The sequence below is a fragment of the Uloborus diversus genome, chromosome 1 (assembly GCF_026930045.1).
Source record: "Uloborus diversus isolate 005 chromosome 1, Udiv.v.3.1, whole genome shotgun sequence".
Classification (NCBI taxonomy): domain Eukaryota; kingdom Metazoa; phylum Arthropoda; class Arachnida; order Araneae; family Uloboridae; genus Uloborus; species Uloborus diversus.
This window is the reverse complement of record NC_072731.1, coordinates 123,464,507-123,482,188: the sequence shown is the minus strand read 5'-3', so window position 1 is coordinate 123,482,188 and position 17,682 is coordinate 123,464,507. Positions and strand designations below refer to the sequence as shown.

At 32.3% G+C, this 17,682-nt stretch overlaps 1 protein-coding gene across 2 annotated transcripts in view; it reads left to right on the top strand.

Annotated features, from left to right (window-relative positions):
• LOC129220954 (ankyrin repeat and SAM domain-containing protein 6-like) overlaps positions 1 to 17,682 on the top strand; it is a 103,969-nt gene that overhangs the window by 74,503 nt on the left and 11,784 nt on the right. For both annotated transcript variants that reach the window (XM_054855398.1, XM_054855392.1), the window contains 4 exons: positions 2,333 to 2,393; positions 8,861 to 9,164; positions 14,833 to 14,887; positions 17,331 to 17,376. In XM_054855398.1, coding sequence (XP_054711373.1) covers positions 2,333 to 2,393; positions 8,861 to 9,164; positions 14,833 to 14,887; positions 17,331 to 17,376 — 466 coding nt within the window. The remainder of the gene's footprint in view (positions 1 to 2,332; positions 2,394 to 8,860; positions 9,165 to 14,832; positions 14,888 to 17,330; positions 17,377 to 17,682) is intronic.

Here is a 17,682-nt window from a genome sequence, read left to right as displayed (position 1 = left end):
ACTTATCTTCCTTACCATAAAATTTCTTTTGCAAAATTTGGAATAGATATGAGATTAGGGTTCGTACGGGTCATGGAAATCCTGGAAAGTCGTGGAAAAAAATAAGCAAATTTCAGACCTGGAAAAGTCATGGAAAATTAAAATTTTCAGTCTAAGTCATGGAAATTTATTTTCAGTCATGGAAAAATGTTCTGGGAAAAAGTATCAGTAGCGAAAAAGAGCATTAGAAATCTTGAGTGATTTAGTATTGCACCATGAAAGTTATTTAAACTGAAAAATTGAATGATCTCAAAAAACATCGCATCCAAGTTTGTTTCCATCACTCCTAAATCTTTATTTTAAAATTTATCAGAGTTTATCTCAATTTGTTGAAGGTTTTGGACAATTTTTAGTCAGGCGATAGAATACAGAAATAGGGCAATTTTAATGCTCAAAAACAGTAGTGCCCAATATACGGCCCGCAAAACTAATCCATGCGACCCACTGGTATATTTAGTGTCATTATTCAAACATGTTCTGGAATTTCTGAACCTATTAATTTATATGCATTTGAAAATGTACAAATAAATAAACAAGTAAATTTAAATCAAAAGATTTATTTACTATGAAATGTTTTTATTTTTTAAAAATAAATATCTGGTTTAGAAACATGAATTTACCGAAGAATGTGGCTTTATTTTAAAGAACCAAAAAATTGTCAAGTTGACACTAAAAGACAACTTTTGAAGCAAATTTATTGAAACTTAGTAATGATTCATTCAACCTTTTCCCCAATCATTATCATTCTGCCTGTTTATAAAAAAAAAGTCGATATTTAAGCATCATTCACTAGTTTTACTTAACTTAAACTTATATGATGAAAGCCGGTAAGAATTATTCAGTTTTTAAGGTGTACATTGATATTTTTTCAATCAGGCAGTGGCATTCATATAGAAGTTTTGCGAATGCTCATTTCCAAAAAAAAAAAAAAAAAAAATGGCAAGTTTGATATTATACAGTACTATTCTCTTCATGCAACAAGGTCATGAAAATTTTCACGAAGTCATGAAAAAGTCCTGGAAAAGTCATGGAATTTTTTCATCCAAATGGAGTATGAACCCTGTGAGGTAGACAATCCCTCAAAGACAGCATGTCCCACATATGGATTGTCACAGTGTGAGTGTAGTTGGGCTGATTAAGGGAGAAGAACATCCACTTTAAATTTGGAAGAGTTTGCATGTAATGTTTGTTCTCTCCAGCATGTATTGCCTGTTTGAAAGTCAGGGCATGAAGTTTAGTCTCCAGGATAAGGTAACAAGAACAGAACTGTGAACTTTCCTCTTTTCTGAATAGATATCAATCGTTTTCATCTGTAGCTTTCGAACTGTTGTCTCATTGATTTTCATACTCTGTTCAAATGCTTCTTTGTGCAATGCAAATAACGCACATGCCATTATTTGATGAGCGGAGCAAGTTTTTTTTTTTTTTTTTTGACGTGAAAAGCAACTAAGAATGACTTGGCTGTACCACTGAGTGAGACATTTTGGGGCACTATAAAAAACAATCCAAATGACGCAGCAATGCTATTATCGCTAAAAACGCTACTTGATGACCCTGAAACATAATTAGGAAAAGAAATTGCTTTTACCTCAAAATGCAGTCTTTTCGTTAAGCCATTGGACTATGGCGGCAAACAAGATCTTTGGTTGTTTTGTAGCTAAACATCAAGCACGCGGCCTTTTTGAAAAAGCAAGTGGATGTTTTAAGTTTTATAAATAAAGTCTACAATGATTATTTCGGTTTAATTCTAAGGGTTTCTGTGTAGCCCCCCTTTTTTTTTAGTATTTTAAGAATATTTTTAATTTTTCACTGTTGGCAGCTCTGAAAAATCGGCGTTAATTGCATTTTTGTGCTCTTAAAACTTAATTTTTCAGTAAAGGATGTATCCTCTACATTCTCTATCTTTGATTATTGGATTCAGCCTCAACAGTAACTAGAACACATCGAAAAACATATATTATTAAGCGGAAAAATCATTACGATGGATTCAAATTTCGCGTGCTTGCACAATATTACTCAAGCCTCACAGCGAATGCATCCGTTTCTGAAAACGTTCTTAAAAGGTCCCAAAACAAGAATCTAAACAAAACTGTTTTTACCTCGAAGTGCACTATCTGCCTAAAATTTGTTGTTATGCCTCTGGACTATTTTTTGTTTTCAAATGCAGGATCTTAAGATGCAAGTTTCTTTAAGTGGTTGTGTACTCCAGCAAAGTGAGAATTATGAAAATGGTTCACAAAATATAGTCGGAAAATGTGTTTGATTCTAAATTAAGTATTTTTTTCTTTTTCAGCCTCCTGTGAATTCATTAAGAACGCCTCATCTTGTGAAACTTTTAATGAAGCGAAGATGGAGTAAGTTTTATTTTTAAAACCATTTCCTCCCATATTTAAGGTAAATAACAGTGTCGTAACTTAGTAACAAGGGATGCACTTCATGTTGTGGCCTATTGGGTCCAAGAGGTTTAAAATACTTTTTAACATGAATGCTTAGTGTATCTTAATGCATAAATCTTTTGGAAGTTATGACTTTTCAAGTTTTATTGTATTAAGTGAAAGGGTAACTTTCAGTGTGAAAAAAAAAAAGTACTTTTGTATAAACCATGGAAGCTAATAAAAGCCTACATAGGGTGGCCCTTTTTCGTTATAGGTATCTTACAGCAAATTTTCATAAATTTTTGCCTAACTAGTCAAAATAACAAAGCGCCTTACACTTCTTCTAACTTTAAAACAATAAAGTTCACTTACTTGTTTAGGAAAACTTGAAGTCACGCCTTATAACTAGTGATTGCAATACTGGTATACCGAATACTGGTATTTCGAACAATTTTTCAATTTTGTAATACCGGTATTTGAGGAGGTAAAATACCAGTATTTTCGGTATTAACTGAAAGTAATAAATAGTTTCAATTAAAGAACTTTCAATTTAATTTATTGAGTAACTACTTATATTTTTAATGTACATTTCTTTTTCCATGATACAGAACCAAAATAAATCTATTGATGTAAAAATTTGTCCCTTTAAAATCATTAACTAATAGAATATCATTAAACTTAAGTTGCGGTAAGATGGCAAAATGATATCGTATTGCTAGATGGTGAGATGAATCGCATTTTCATGCGCTTTTGTGCACCATGTTTTTATTTTTTCCATTTCCCTGATCACTCACTTTTCTTTTTGTGAAAGTTAACTTTGAGTGTTATTTTGAATGCATTCGTCTTATGAACCATTTATTTCAACTACAGTGATACTTTATGATTTTTTTTTAAATACTTGTCTCAACGGTACTAAATTTTGACAAAAACTTTTGCTTGTTAGCATCACTAATAGTCATTTGTTATCACCAGTATTGGTTTTTCGTCCTGTCTCGCTATTCAACTCTGCTTGGCAAGATAATATTAAGGAATTATGTAGTGCCTTGAAAATTTATATGAGGTAAAGCATAATCAATTGGAACACATTTTCTAGAATTTACATAAATATAATTGAAAAGAATTTGAAAAGAAAACAAATAAGATAAACTAACAAGATCAAATTTAGTCAAGTCATGCAAATTTCAAGCAAAAGGACTAGTATAAAGCAAAAACAAAACTCTTCTGCTCAACAGAAAATGATGTTAATGTTGGAAAATTATCATCTCTCGGAAGGAAATTACAACTAGCTATAAATCGAAATGACAATAATAAGAAAACATACAATACAAAAGAAACACACACACACAAAAGGATTTGCCCAAAAATAACCCTCAAGAGACCGAACTATTTGAAGATGAAGGACTTCTAGACAGTTGGAAGAGGTGTATTGCGCATTGTTAACAGCACCAACAACCTGTGTGAATTCAAAAAGAGTATTTTCATCTGCAGGAAATTTGAGCACAACATGAATTCCAGGCTTAGAGACAATTCAATGGATGCATTATGTTTCTTACTACTATTGATTTTTTATTATGACATTTGTTCCTTCGTTTTATAATTGCTCTCAACATTTTTTCATAAACAATGCAATTTTTGTACAAAATTATGAAATGTGTCAACAAAACAATATGTTTTCAAGCATTTTTTGAGAAATTTCAAATATAGATATTAATACCAGTATTCCGGTATCACGTTTAAAAAATACCGAATACTGGTATTAAATTTTTGGTCCTGTATTGCAATCAGGGCCGTCCGAAGAACTGACGGCGCCCGGGGCGAAAGTTTCTTGGAGCCCCCTCCTCCTATACATACAGAAAAATCCACAATCAATCAGTTAGTTATAACATCAATACATAATACATACTTTTTTTACATATTAATGAACAGAACAATCAGAGGGCTATGCATGATACAAATTAAAACACAAGCAATAAATCTGTTTTGAACATTTGTAAAACATTAATGCCCCAAAAACTTTTGGAAAAATGGAAATGTTGAAAATAGAAATATTTATCTAGTAAAATGTTATCCCACTAGATCAGGGTTTCTTAATTTCTTTGATCAGTGGAACCCTTTTAAATGTTCACTTTTTTTGTGGAACCCTTAGTTTTTTGTCAATAGTTTGTAGTGGAGTAGCCAAGGTTCTGTTTGAGAGGAAGCCCAAATTCTTATCTCAAAGAGACTATTTCATTAACTATTTGTCGTTAAATGGATGATTAAATTATCTTCATTATAGACCAAGGTAATTATTGCTAACTGCTAGTTATTATTTATTATTATAAAACACCACAACACTTCAATTCACATAGGTGGCTGGTGCCCCAAAAAAGTGGGAGGTCAAAGGAGGTGCGGGGTGGGTCAGGTTTGTAGGGCAATACACCCTTAAAGCTAAATGTTTTCTTCAAAAATTGGGCAGCTGAATTTTTACGTCATTATTAATGAATTGACCTTCTTCCAAAAATTCGAGAAACGGGCTCAAAAAGCAGGACCAGATGGCCACAGAAGATTCCCTCCTACAAAATCAAAGTTCCATTTTATTTTACACGAAATAATAACATGAAAAAAGCATTAAACTAGCACTTATTAAGTCAGTTCATTCTTTAAACACGGAATCATCACTATCAATTTTTATTTGACCCTTAGTTTTGAACTTAGAAATGTGGAGAGGCAGAGTCCCTTTACTCTTGAAAGTGAGAGGACAATTGCCCCCCTTGCCCCCTCCTACGAGCCGCCTATGCCTATTTGTTCTTCTAGCTATTTTTAAAAGGGATAAATAACTTCAGAAATTATGTATGAGTTAAATGATTAAAAATTTTTCTTAGTAAGGAAAAGAAATACTGATGTGTTTTATCTACAATAGTGTTAATAATTCTCTAAAATTTACTAAGAAAAAGTTTTTAAAACTTAAAAATTAAAATGTCTCTTATTTTACAACAATTTTTAAAGTTATTTATAAATCAGAGACTTTGATGTCACTGCATGTTATGTTGACTTAAATTGGTCCTCACTCGTTAAATGTTAAAATTGTGCTCTCAACTGTTGCCATAGATACTGGGAGAGTGGCTAGTATTAATAGTAGAATAATTGAAATTAGCTTTTTCCGGATTTTTTTCGAAATTGAAGTGTTTGAAAGTGAGAAAGAGGTGGTTTACGACTGATCTTGGTAAAAATTTTGAAGTTGCATCTTAGAGGCACAATTTGAGGTGACAAATAATACACCTGATATAATTCAGGTGACAATCAGGTGTAATAAAGCTCAGGTTAGTATACAAAAGTAATAGTAAATTTATTTTTTTTTTTTGGAAATGCATTTTTGTTGTTTTCAAGTGACAAATTTGAAAAATGTGGAATGAAAACATGCAAGTCCCGTGGAAGCCCTGAGAGGGCTTCGTGGAACCTTGGGGTTCCGCGGAACACAATTTAAGAAACGCTGCACTAGATAAGGAAAAAAAATACAAAACTGAGTTGGTTATTCATATTGATCAAACTACGAACACAAAGAAATAATTTGCTGATTATAAATTGAAAATGTATTTATCAAAGTAAATTACATCAAAATTAAATTTCGATCTGGATTCATAAAATGATTCTTTTCAAGAGTTTTTTGGTTTTACTTGTGCCAACTTAATACCAACTTTCATATATGTTATAAACAAAGTTATGTTATTCTTTTGCATCACATACTTGGTAAGTTTTAGGGAGAAGCACACAAATACTCAACAACATCGAAAATTGCTCAGAATAGCGTTTTTGGAGCTCAAATTTCGAAAATCACTGGCCCTAATATTACAAAATATGGGTTTACAAATTACATTTTAAGACGAGAGTTTAAGAAAATATTCGTGCAAGATTCCCCTTGCCTCCTTTCTTTAATATCACAAGCAATGGGTTTTTTAAATGACACTTGCATAAAATTTAAATGAAGTAGCCTCTGAATGTAAAACGTTGTTCAAAATTATGGTTCAAAAAATTTAAGCAATTTTCCTGGGAAATGCCCAGATCCTCCTATCTATGAAATCTTCAAAGTTTGTCAAAAGTTGCGTTTTTGAAACTTCAATTTCGAAAACTTTCAGGGGGAGAAGGAATAGATTCAATCTATTGGTCGGAAACGGTCTCTGAGCTCCCTTCCTTACTGTAACCTCTATAAACATGGCCTACAATCGTGTTTTTAAGGCTAAAATTGCATTTTCAAAACAAAGTTTCAAAATTTTGACCAAACAGCTTTCAACCTTTTTTCCTATCTGTTCAAAAAAATTTTTTTTTATGTTTGTTTTTTGAATGTGCTCTCTTAAAACTTTTTTATGGTTACGTCACTGCAAGCAGGGGCAGAATTCAAGCAAATTTGATGAGAACTAAAGAAAGGAGAAGTGCCTTTTGTTTGATTCTAAACTGTTAAATTCTCAGAAATTGTATCTGCTTCAATGATACAAATTAAACCAATGTATGGAGACTTAGAGAGAGGAATATTTTCATGTCCTGGGAAAAAATAGAGAATCATTGCATTGATTCTCTATTTTGTGTGTCTATGACCCTGTATCTATGATACACAAAATGAGAGGGCACCGCAAGGCGCCCTTAATTTTATACAATTGGGACATTTTATATGATGAGGGGCGCTGCAAGGCGCCATGTGTGAAAATGTCATTTTCATGTGAATGTCATCGTGTTAAGTCAAAATGAGGGGCGCCTTGTGCCGCCCTATCGTTTCATGGCGCCTGGGGCGATTGCCCCGCTCGCCACCCCCCCTTGGGATGGCCCAGAGTGCAATCTCTACCAATAACTAATTCCGCAAGTATATTACTCAGATTCAATTATGTTCTAAAGCTATCAAAACAAATGGTGAAATGTCATCACTAGTGGATATGTGAGGAGACTCTGGAGTTGCAGCCAATTTGAGCAATATGGCAGTTTCCAGTTCCTGGATTAACAGGGAGATAATAATGAATTGTCATGGCCAGTAAAGAAGCATAAGTGTCATCAAGTGCCACCATGCTCAAAGTTAATCACCTAGTGTACCTAGATTCCTACATTGTACTTTCTAGACACTAGTTTGCCTATTCCTAATGTTGTACTTTTCCTATCTGAATGGAACAAAAAACTGGCAGAGGGAATGAGTCACCAAAATATATATTTTGCATTTGTTTTGAGAAGTGACTTATCTGATGTAATCTACCTGATGATCTTTTCTTAAATATTTGGAAATTTTCATGTTCTTTTCAAATTTTTGTTTCTTTTTCATAAGGATACTAGCGGTATCCTCATGGCTTTGCCCCTAATATAAAATTAGAAGGTCATTTGGTTCGTCTGCTTATTTACAAATAAAGGATGATGAATTTCTTGCCAATTCGCTATGTCCATTTGCTCGCCCACGTTATGGTAATTAACTTGTACTTGTTAGATAATTTACTAAACCATGTTATGATAATTTGTTCGCCCACTTTATGATAATTTGCTCGGTAAAATGTTCTTAAAATTTTAGTAGAAGAAGAACAAAATCGAATTATTGAAAAATCGCTTCAAGGTGCTCTCTCCTTTGCTATGAACTAATTCTGTGTCAAATTTCACGAAAATCGGCTGAACAGTCTAGGCGCTATGCGTGTAACAGACATCCAGACATAGACTTTCAGCTTTATTATTAGTAATGTAACCTGTGAAGGGAGGGAAGCTTTCTACCCTTTTTCTTTTAATTTCTTTTTTTTTAAGGAACTGTTAAAGTGAAAATTACTGGGACAGTCAGAGAAAATCTTATTTAATTGATACTCTATTTACTGTTATAGTGTATTATAAGATAATATCTGTTAAACTTTTAATATGTATTTTTTGTGAAAAACTTTTGATGGATTTAATTACTTTATAAACATCCCCTAATTAATTGAAAGCGTTTTTTGGTCCTTAAAATAGTTAATTTTTGTATTAAGATTAAGACTAATCTGTGATACATTTAGGGAGAAAGAAAGAAAAAATTTAAGAAAATTTGATTGTAAATTACAGAAGGTTATTTTGTCATTAGATTGCTTTTTAAATTTCTAATAAAATGTCTACAAATGCTCTTCATTTATTCACAATAATATGTTATTTCTTTTTACAATTTATTGTTAAAATAAATTTTAATAGAAATATTTTGTATTTCTTAAATCTGTCCTTTATTTGAAGAAAACAATTAAAGAATGAGTTTTTTAAAATTATGGATTCAGATCAATTTATAAGAGTTTATGTAATATTTGCAGCATTTTGGAAAAATAGCTTTCAGAAGGAAAGTAAAGTATCATAAAATAAATAAATAATAATAATTTTTTTTTAAAAGTAGATAAATGATTGTTATTATTTTTTTTTATTGATTTGATTATTACTTTTTTTTTACTCTAATGTATTTGCATCCTATGTTCATGTGTGCATATTATTTTCAGTGCATTTCGGTGCAACAAATACATTACCTCTTGATGATTCACTATTAGAGTTTGATGATTCAACTTCACAGCAGGAAGGATTAGAGTATGGTTCAACATTTAATCTTGATGATTCAGCTTTAAAAACTGATGATTCAGCATTAAAACCTGATGATTCAACATTAAAGTTTGATGATCTCACATTGAAGCTTAATGATTTGACTTTAAAACTGGAAGATGACACATTGGGAAACAGTAATTCAAATTCGAAATCTTCTGATGCAACATTAAAATCGATATCAAATCCACAAGCACTATCTAACAGGTAATAACAGAAAATATCTTGATAAGATATATGATCCTATTTATTTTTTTTTTATATAATTTTTTTTTTTGGCTTTAGCAGATATCTGGGCTCAAACAAGGCAAAACAAGTTTTAAAAATTGCATTTTCAATTGCCCTTTGCCCTCAAAGCCATGAGTGAGTCACCAAAATATTTATACTAGAATGTACCTAGTATCAAATAGTATCCTTATTTAAAAGAATTGGCTGGATTCACTCACTGCTTTTGAAGCAAATCAATCATATATTTAGCTCTTTTTTTTTTCACAAACTTAAAATTTGACCCCTACTCAAGGACAAACAAATCAGTTTTTTAAAAAAAGAAACTTTAATTTTTCTTATCATGATACCGCTAATACATCCTGAAATTTTTACAAAAATTGAAGACATCAACTATTCAGTTTCCAGCTTTAAAAAAAATGACTCTTAAAAGTTAAAAAAGGATTCTACACATAATAGAGCAAATTGCAAATCGATGAACTGAAACAGATTAAGCTAGATAACACTAGTCTTGCCAGATTTCTGAAATGTTCAAATGGGACACTGGAAAACTCCTCCCCCCCCTCCCCATGTAGGGAGTATTCAAAATGGTACTGTCCGTTCTTGAAAGCAAAGACTACCACACAAGCTACATTCCATTTCAAAAAGGTGCGATAGGTTGAGGATGGGTACTTTCCACTCACTCTTACTATCTCTGTCTTTTTCGATGCAACTTTTTTTTGGAAGAACTGCTGAACACGTTATTTTGTACCTTTTACTTCTGAGTTTTCCTCCCTGTTTTGATAAAATCAGTGCAGACCTGACGCATGCACAAATAGGTGCTAGGTCTCGGCTAAGGAAAACATGCTTATTGGTTTTTAGAGTGTTTTAGAGGGCAGTTCATTCTCAATGCTGTGAATAAATGGTTAATAATTATGAGCCCAAACCACAGGTAATAAGTAATACATGAAGCAAGCACAGATACATTTAAACATTTTATTTCCTACACGTTAATATTTTGCAGTTACTTTAATAAGAAAAAAATCTTTAAATGAAGCATAAAAATTCCAACAATATTTACAAGTTCTTTTTATTGGCTAGGACTTTTTTAGAAACTCTGTTTTGTTTTTAATCTTTTAAATCTTGTAAAAATCCTCACAGGCTAATTTTACAGGTCAATATTACAAATCGGTACTTCAGAGCTAGACTAACGTAAGTCACATAATCGATACTATACAGGAGATAGGAAAAACATTTGTTTGGCCCAAACAAAAGATAGGACACCCGTTCTTTAACTCTGGTAAATAGTCACAGAGGATTTTTTTTATTTTTAGAATTACGTTTGCATTTCTTGATGTGACCTAGGATTCTACATACAATGCAGAAATAAACAGAAAATCAAAACTTTTGAACTTACGTCAGTCTGGTTCTGAGGTATAGAAATGACAAAGCAATTATTTCAAATAATCCTTCACAGTTAATTATTTTTAGACTTTTTTGGTCATCTGTAATCAAATTTATCTTAATTATTAAGTCCCACTAATGCAACTTTTCAGGAATCGATGAAAAGTGATTATTTCATTCAGAAATGAACTAAATTTCTGGTAATGAACTAGTAGGTAATGATCCTACTTGTGGCTAGATTAGTCATAAAACATTTTGTAGAACGTAGATCTACAAAATGTTTTATGACTAATCTAGCCACAAGTAGGATCATTACCTCACCTTAAATTACGTTTCATTTCGTCACTGAAAATAATTACGCCCTTTCTGCCAATAATATCTCGAAAGACTACCATAAAACGGTTCAACTTTGTGCCAAGGGGGCAACAATGGGCCACTGTTTCCATGGCGATGATTTTGCTCTCTAGTGGCCTATTTTTTGAACTTACGAGCTCCAAAAAATATCACCAGCTAGTGTAACCATTAGTGCCATTTTTTTGCCGGCTGTGGCGTGATGGTTAGGCTCTGGCCTTCCACGCTTGTAGACCCGGGCTCTGGCCTGCCTGAGGTGGCCAGTCGATTGGTTTTTGAGATGGAGAAAATCATCAGCACCCATGTCGTATGATTATGCAGCATATAAAATATCCCTAGGGTATCCATTTGTCTTAAAATTCCTTAGATTAAATTTAAAATTCATAGTGCAATTTCATATCAAATGAGAGCCCAGGTGCCTCCATCTGGTGGAAACTGGGCGTCAAAAAACTACTGTGTCATGCATTAGTGCCTCAATGGTGAGTGGTGACGCATGAAAGACTGATGCATTGTAGGGAAGCGCACTAGGTCTGGTTATGGCGCAGATGCCTCTTGAGGTGGGTCTCCTATACAACACCATTGGAAACAAAAAGTGTAACTATTTAGGTAGTTAAAGACGCTTCATCAGACATTGCCATTGTTTTTGTATGCCTTAGATAATTTAGTCGCTCTTAGCGCGTGATTCGACTCACTCGTGGAAGAGCCAGAAGTCTCCTTTGGGAAGACTACTTATACTCTTTTCCAAGATCTGGTAAGTTCAGATTTACTTTACTAATTTGTCAGTTATGAATTAAGCCGCTTGTTGACTTAAAATGTTATGTAGTTTTTACAAGCTCTCAACATTTATCAAAAATGGGAATGTTGGGGTACAACAATGGGCCGCCTATTTTTCACTGTTTTTAGTAGCTTGGAGCTTCATTTTATTCTCTGTATTGATGCTTTCGTCATATTTTGTGTTATTTATTGTAAATAATGGCAAGAAAAGACAGAAGAAGGCTTGGGGGTCGCCTTATCGCCCATACTAGGAGTTTATAAAGAAGGTGCTGACTGAAAGCAGGACCAAATACAAACTGAGATAATTTTTTGAAATTATTTATTTTGATGAGATTTGAAATAAGAAATGTGATTTTGCATTTTAGTTTTCAAAACAAAACTAAGTAATGAGTAACAAAACTAAGTCGAAGTAAACAGTTTTCCTTCTTACAAAAATCAAATAGTTAATAAATCATTTTTGGGTCATTCCATACGAACTGAGCAAAATTCGCAAAAAAGTGGTGGCCGCATGGTAACAGATTTTTATGAAATTTGGTATACAGGTTCCTTTTATGCCTATATAAAAATATCTGAAATATTTTTGCTTAAAGTTTTTTATTTGAATAGTTACATGCGATTGAAAATTGGTCAAATTGAACAGCATTCTCATAAATGCTTAATGTTGCACTTTTGAAGGCTTGTATCTTATTAACTATTTAATGAAAACATAAAAGTTATATGTTATTGCAATCTATGGAGTAGGGAAATTAATCCGATATCAGTAAAATTTTCAAAGTTATTATAGTTAACTTTTAACCGAGTTTCAAAAACTGAAAATATTTCAATTTTCTCATAATTAAGCATTTTATTTTTTAATCTCAATCTTTAAGGAATACATTAGCTTTGATAAAATTAATACCCAATAATATCCTAAGTATCATAAAAGAAATACCTTACTTTTGAAGTTGTATTTTAACTCCTTTGTCTTCAAAATCAGTTTTAAACTAAGTGACATTTTGTAAAATGATGATTTTCCCCTTTACATACACAAAAAAATTCAAATGAGGGAAAATTCAGACAACTTTAAAATTTTACAAGAATATAGAGCTGTGTTTCTACTATTTGCTTGAAGAAACTCGAAATTGGTTTTTGATTTCCAAACGTAAAATAAAATTCAGAAAAATAGCATTTTCTTTCTGTTTTATGGGTCAATCCATACAGGTTCGACGGATGGGTGCGCTCGACCATTTTTAATTTTTTTGAAATTCATATCCCTAAAAGCTGCATGTGAAAGATGTTTGAAACCACTTTTATTTTTTCTCGCAACTGGACCTTTGATTTTTTAGAGGTCATCAAAAGTGATTTTCGTAGTAAAAAATGGGACTTTTAGACCTTTGCATCTTGACCAAAATCTAATTGAATTACATTTATGACAGTTATTTTAACACATTGATGTTAAGGTGAATAAGTTGATAGTCTTACATGCTGAGGTACGTAGCTGTAAGTTGATAATTAAAATAATGGCAACAGGTTAAAGTTAAAGGCCAAATGCAAAAATTTTACTCATTTCAAAGGGGGATAACTCTCGTAGGGGACAGAAAAACAAAATGAAATACAGCAAAAACTAATCACTGGAACCATGCTAAAAAGAATATGTAACTGTTGCTGTGTGTCTGTGTACCCTTTATAGATTACAGCCCCTCAAAAATCGGAAAAATGACAAAAATTACATTTTTAGGCCCCTATAAACCAAAAGGGGATGGAATTAAAAATAAAATTTCTCGGCCAATTGAATATTCCATTCAAGTACTATACATGTTATACATATTGTTTTTTTGTATTTGAATTGTTAAAAAGATATAGGTCTTTGAAATTAAGCAATTTTGCTAGTCAATTCACATTCTTAAATTACGTATATTGTGCCCTATATAATACATTATACAGAAAAAACATATTGTAATTTTCAAAATAATTATTTTAATTTGATAACTTAGAAATATTTGAACATGAATGAGTATTTTATACCGTATGGAACCTGTACGGATTGACATTTATGTGAAATTACAAGAATTCAAAGAACTAGATAAACGACTAAATGATGCAAAAGCAAATAAAGCTAACATTTATTTCAATTTAAAAAATGTACATTTCAGCATGTACTTCATAAACATGCTTTTGAGAAAATGAAACACGAAAGAAATGGTTAGTTTAGCTAAACTTACAAAATAAAAAGAAGTAACTAATGTAATTTTTCCTTAGTTCAAGTTACTCTAGTAACAAATATACGTTGATACCAATCATTAAAATTTAGTAGCATCTAAAAGACACTTCAATATGTTACGTAAAAAAAATTGAGTAAATTTAGAGCATTCCCTCATCTTCAAAAAAAAAAAAAAAAACATCTGAAATAGAGGAAAAAATTAAATTTTCGGAAATTTCTGATTTTTTAAAGTACGATTTCGTCATTAAGAAATTCATAAACAATCACTGAATTAGAGCAGATAGTTAGTTATCGATAGTTTTTTAATCTGAATCATTTTTACTGTTATTTTTTCGTTAAAAGAGCTAGAAGAGTGATTTGAAATCTGAAGTAAATTGGCAAAATTTCAATCTTTGTTAATATCTCAGATTCGAAAAAAGATCCGAATAAATTTTACTTTGCTCTTTCCCAATAGAGATTTGTTCATAGAATGTGGAAATATTTTTTTTTTAAGTGTACGTTTATAACTTATGGAGTTATTGAGTCACAAACTGGCAGCAATGAACTCTGAAAATTTTGGCTTAGCATAAGCATCAACTTCTAATTTCAATAACAAAGCAACAAACAGTTTTTCAACTTCCATACTTTGCATTCCCTCATAGATGTGCATGGTTTACCTAAATAAAAATTCTCATTGAAATCTGTGACATGTCAGCCACAGCTGATTTGCTAATTTCGCATGGAATGACCCTTTTGTGTTACCGTTTGGAAAAATCAAATTGCTCCCTTGTAAGACATGTGCCTCTGGCTTGAAAACACTTTTCTAGGGCAAAGTAGTTGTAATCATTTTGCATGCAACTAATGTAATGTTTTGAATTCATTCTTAAGCTCTTAAAATAAAATGTAATAAAATATAAGCTCAAAGTATAAATTCATGTATAATTATTATTTGAATCTTTCCAGTAACAGTTTTGAACCTGATAACAACACCATCTTATTTGAAAGGGACAGAGAAAAAGTAAGTAAAAAAGAAATACTTTGTGAGGACAGTGGCGGATCCACAGGGGTGGGAAGCGTTTAGGGTGATCGCCCCCTCCAAAAGGTTTGCGAATTCAAAAAAATTCTGTTAAAAGGTCACTAGGCTCTCCCTATCAATCACCTGCAACTGTATCTTTACGACTTTGATTCCAAAAAATTTTGAGGAAAGAGTACCTCACCCCCCCCTTCTCTAATGTCATCAAAGGTAGCCAAATTTTTCAATTTTTAGAGCTTCAATTTTTCGAAAAAATCTGTGGAATCGAAAACTTTTTCGAAAATGTCGTTCATGACGGTATTTAATTACGTTTTTAGAACTTCAATTCCAAAAAAATTCCGGGGGAGAGCTCCTGATCCCGAGCCCTTCCCCTAACTTCAATGAAGATCCACTACATTACGTTTTTAAAGCTTCAATATTGAAAAGTTAAGGGATAGCTTCTGACCCCATCCCGTCCCTTAATGCACACCAAAGATGGCCAATCATCGCATTTCAAAGCTCCAATTTCGCACAATTTTTGATGGAAAGTTCCTAACCCTGTTCCTTCCCTCTAAGTCATAAAAAAATGGTTTATGACTGCGTTTCCAGGACTTTGATTTCGAATAATTTCCGGAGAGGAGCCCACATGTCCTTCTTTCCTCATCTTTCAACATCATTCAAAAATAGTCTATAACAGCGTTTTTGGAACTCCTACATCAAAGAGTTTGTAGTGAAAAGTTCTGAACTCCATGTCATCAAAGGTGATCTACAATTGCGTTTTTAGGACACCGATTCCGAAATTTTTTCCGGGGGAAAGCCCCTGCACCCCCTGGTTTTTAGCATCACTAAAGATATCTAAAATCAGGTTTTTGAAGCTTTAAATATCAAAAAAAAAAAAAAAAACGACTGGGGAGAGTTCCTGAATCTTATCCTTTCCCTTCAAGAAACCAAAGATAGCAAACAATTGTTTTTTCGAAAATATACCCTTAAATTTCAAAAATTTTCCCCAAGCCTCCCTTTTTCTTGATGATCACCAAATAGTCTAAAACTTTTTCGAATGGGGAATCAGATCTGAGATTTTGGACGGTCCCTTTATCTTGTTGTCCAATAGTGAGAGAGAGAGATTATTAAATCAATATCTTGATACTGCAACATTTCTTTTATAAGGAAAAAAGTACAATTGAGGACCTAAATGGCTACGAAAAATAGTTCACAAGTCCTCAAATGAATCAAAAGTTGAAGGGTTTAATTTGTATATTAGATCCAGAATATTAGTAAAAATTCTTTTTTTTTTCCGTAGTACTTGGAACATTTACTGTAACTTTCATTTAAACTCTTTAAACGATTCACATTATTGGGGGAAAAAACCCCCATCATACTTCATTGCTTAAAGTTTTTTTTAAATTTTATTTTCATTAGTCTCCCCTCCCCCTATAATGCATTACTCAATTGCCCCTCCCAACAGGATCGTTTAGATCCGCCACTGTGTGAGGGTAAAATGAGCTGATGTGTGCATCACATGACTTCCTTTTATTCCAATTTAATGTCATTTTCTCATTATTGGCAGCTTTAATGTGATTCAATAGTTTACTCTCGAAATATCACCAATAGTGGCCAAATTAAAACTAGATTTAAAAAAAAATTGCCAAATTTGTCGCCAAGTTGGCAACAAAGCTTGACGACCAAAAGACTGGTGATATATTGCCAAGTGTCCGCCAAATTATAACACTACTTGAGTTTACATCAAAATTAACAATGATTTTCCCCCCAAAAAAGGCAAAAGACCAAACAACCAAAAAGGGAGGTGCACAACTAGATCCCACTAGGAGTCTACGTACCAAATTTCAACTTTCTAGGACATTCCATTCTTGAGTTATGCGACATACATACGCACGTATGCACATACATACGTACATACAGACGTCACGAGAAAACTCTTTTTTTTTCTCGGGAATTGTCAAAATATTTATTTCTCGTGTCTATACGTTCTTAGGCGCTTATCCACGTGTGGTCCAGTCGAAAAAAAAACTCAACATTCATTCGGGGGTGAGCAAAATGGAAATTAAGATTGATTTTTGAGTGAAAATTTTTTCGCGAATACAATACTTCCTTTTTTGTAAAAGGAGTAAAAAGATTGCAGTTCTGTAGCCAAGATTAGGCTTTTAATGTATATTGAGTTATTGTCAATTCAATAGTTAAAATATTTAAAAATCCAAGTACTGAAAATTTAACTAATGTAAACAGCAAAATTTTCTGCATTGTCAAGAAAGTGCATGCTAGCAATAGCAAACTCATATTCCAGAAAATATATTAAATTTCTTAAAATATTAGTAGAATTTATCTGTCTGCTTGCATTCTTACCATGCATTTCAGATTAGTGCACTTGAATAACAAGTTAATGTTTTGAAAAATGTTGTATCAACCGTCATGAGCTTTACTATTTTCACAGGTACCAGCATCTGAAATTGAAAAGGAGGAAGATGCTGAAAATGCTGGTGAAATGTTTTTATATGCATTTTTTTGACTTATATTCCATATCCCTTTTTTCTTTTCAATATTGATATAATTGTTCTCATGATGTAATATTTTCCAATATAGATATTGTTTATGGTTAAAATAACACATTAGTTAGTATTCACTTGTCTTTTGAATTTGCATTTGTAGTGCACCCTTTCAAATTGACCAGGTTTCTAAAGCGCAAATATTTTACACAACATAATTTTCCCCAGTTAGTGGAATGCCAAGCTATCTTTTCTCCGTTAAGTAACTACCTACAACTACTACTACCTACTCCCAAAGTA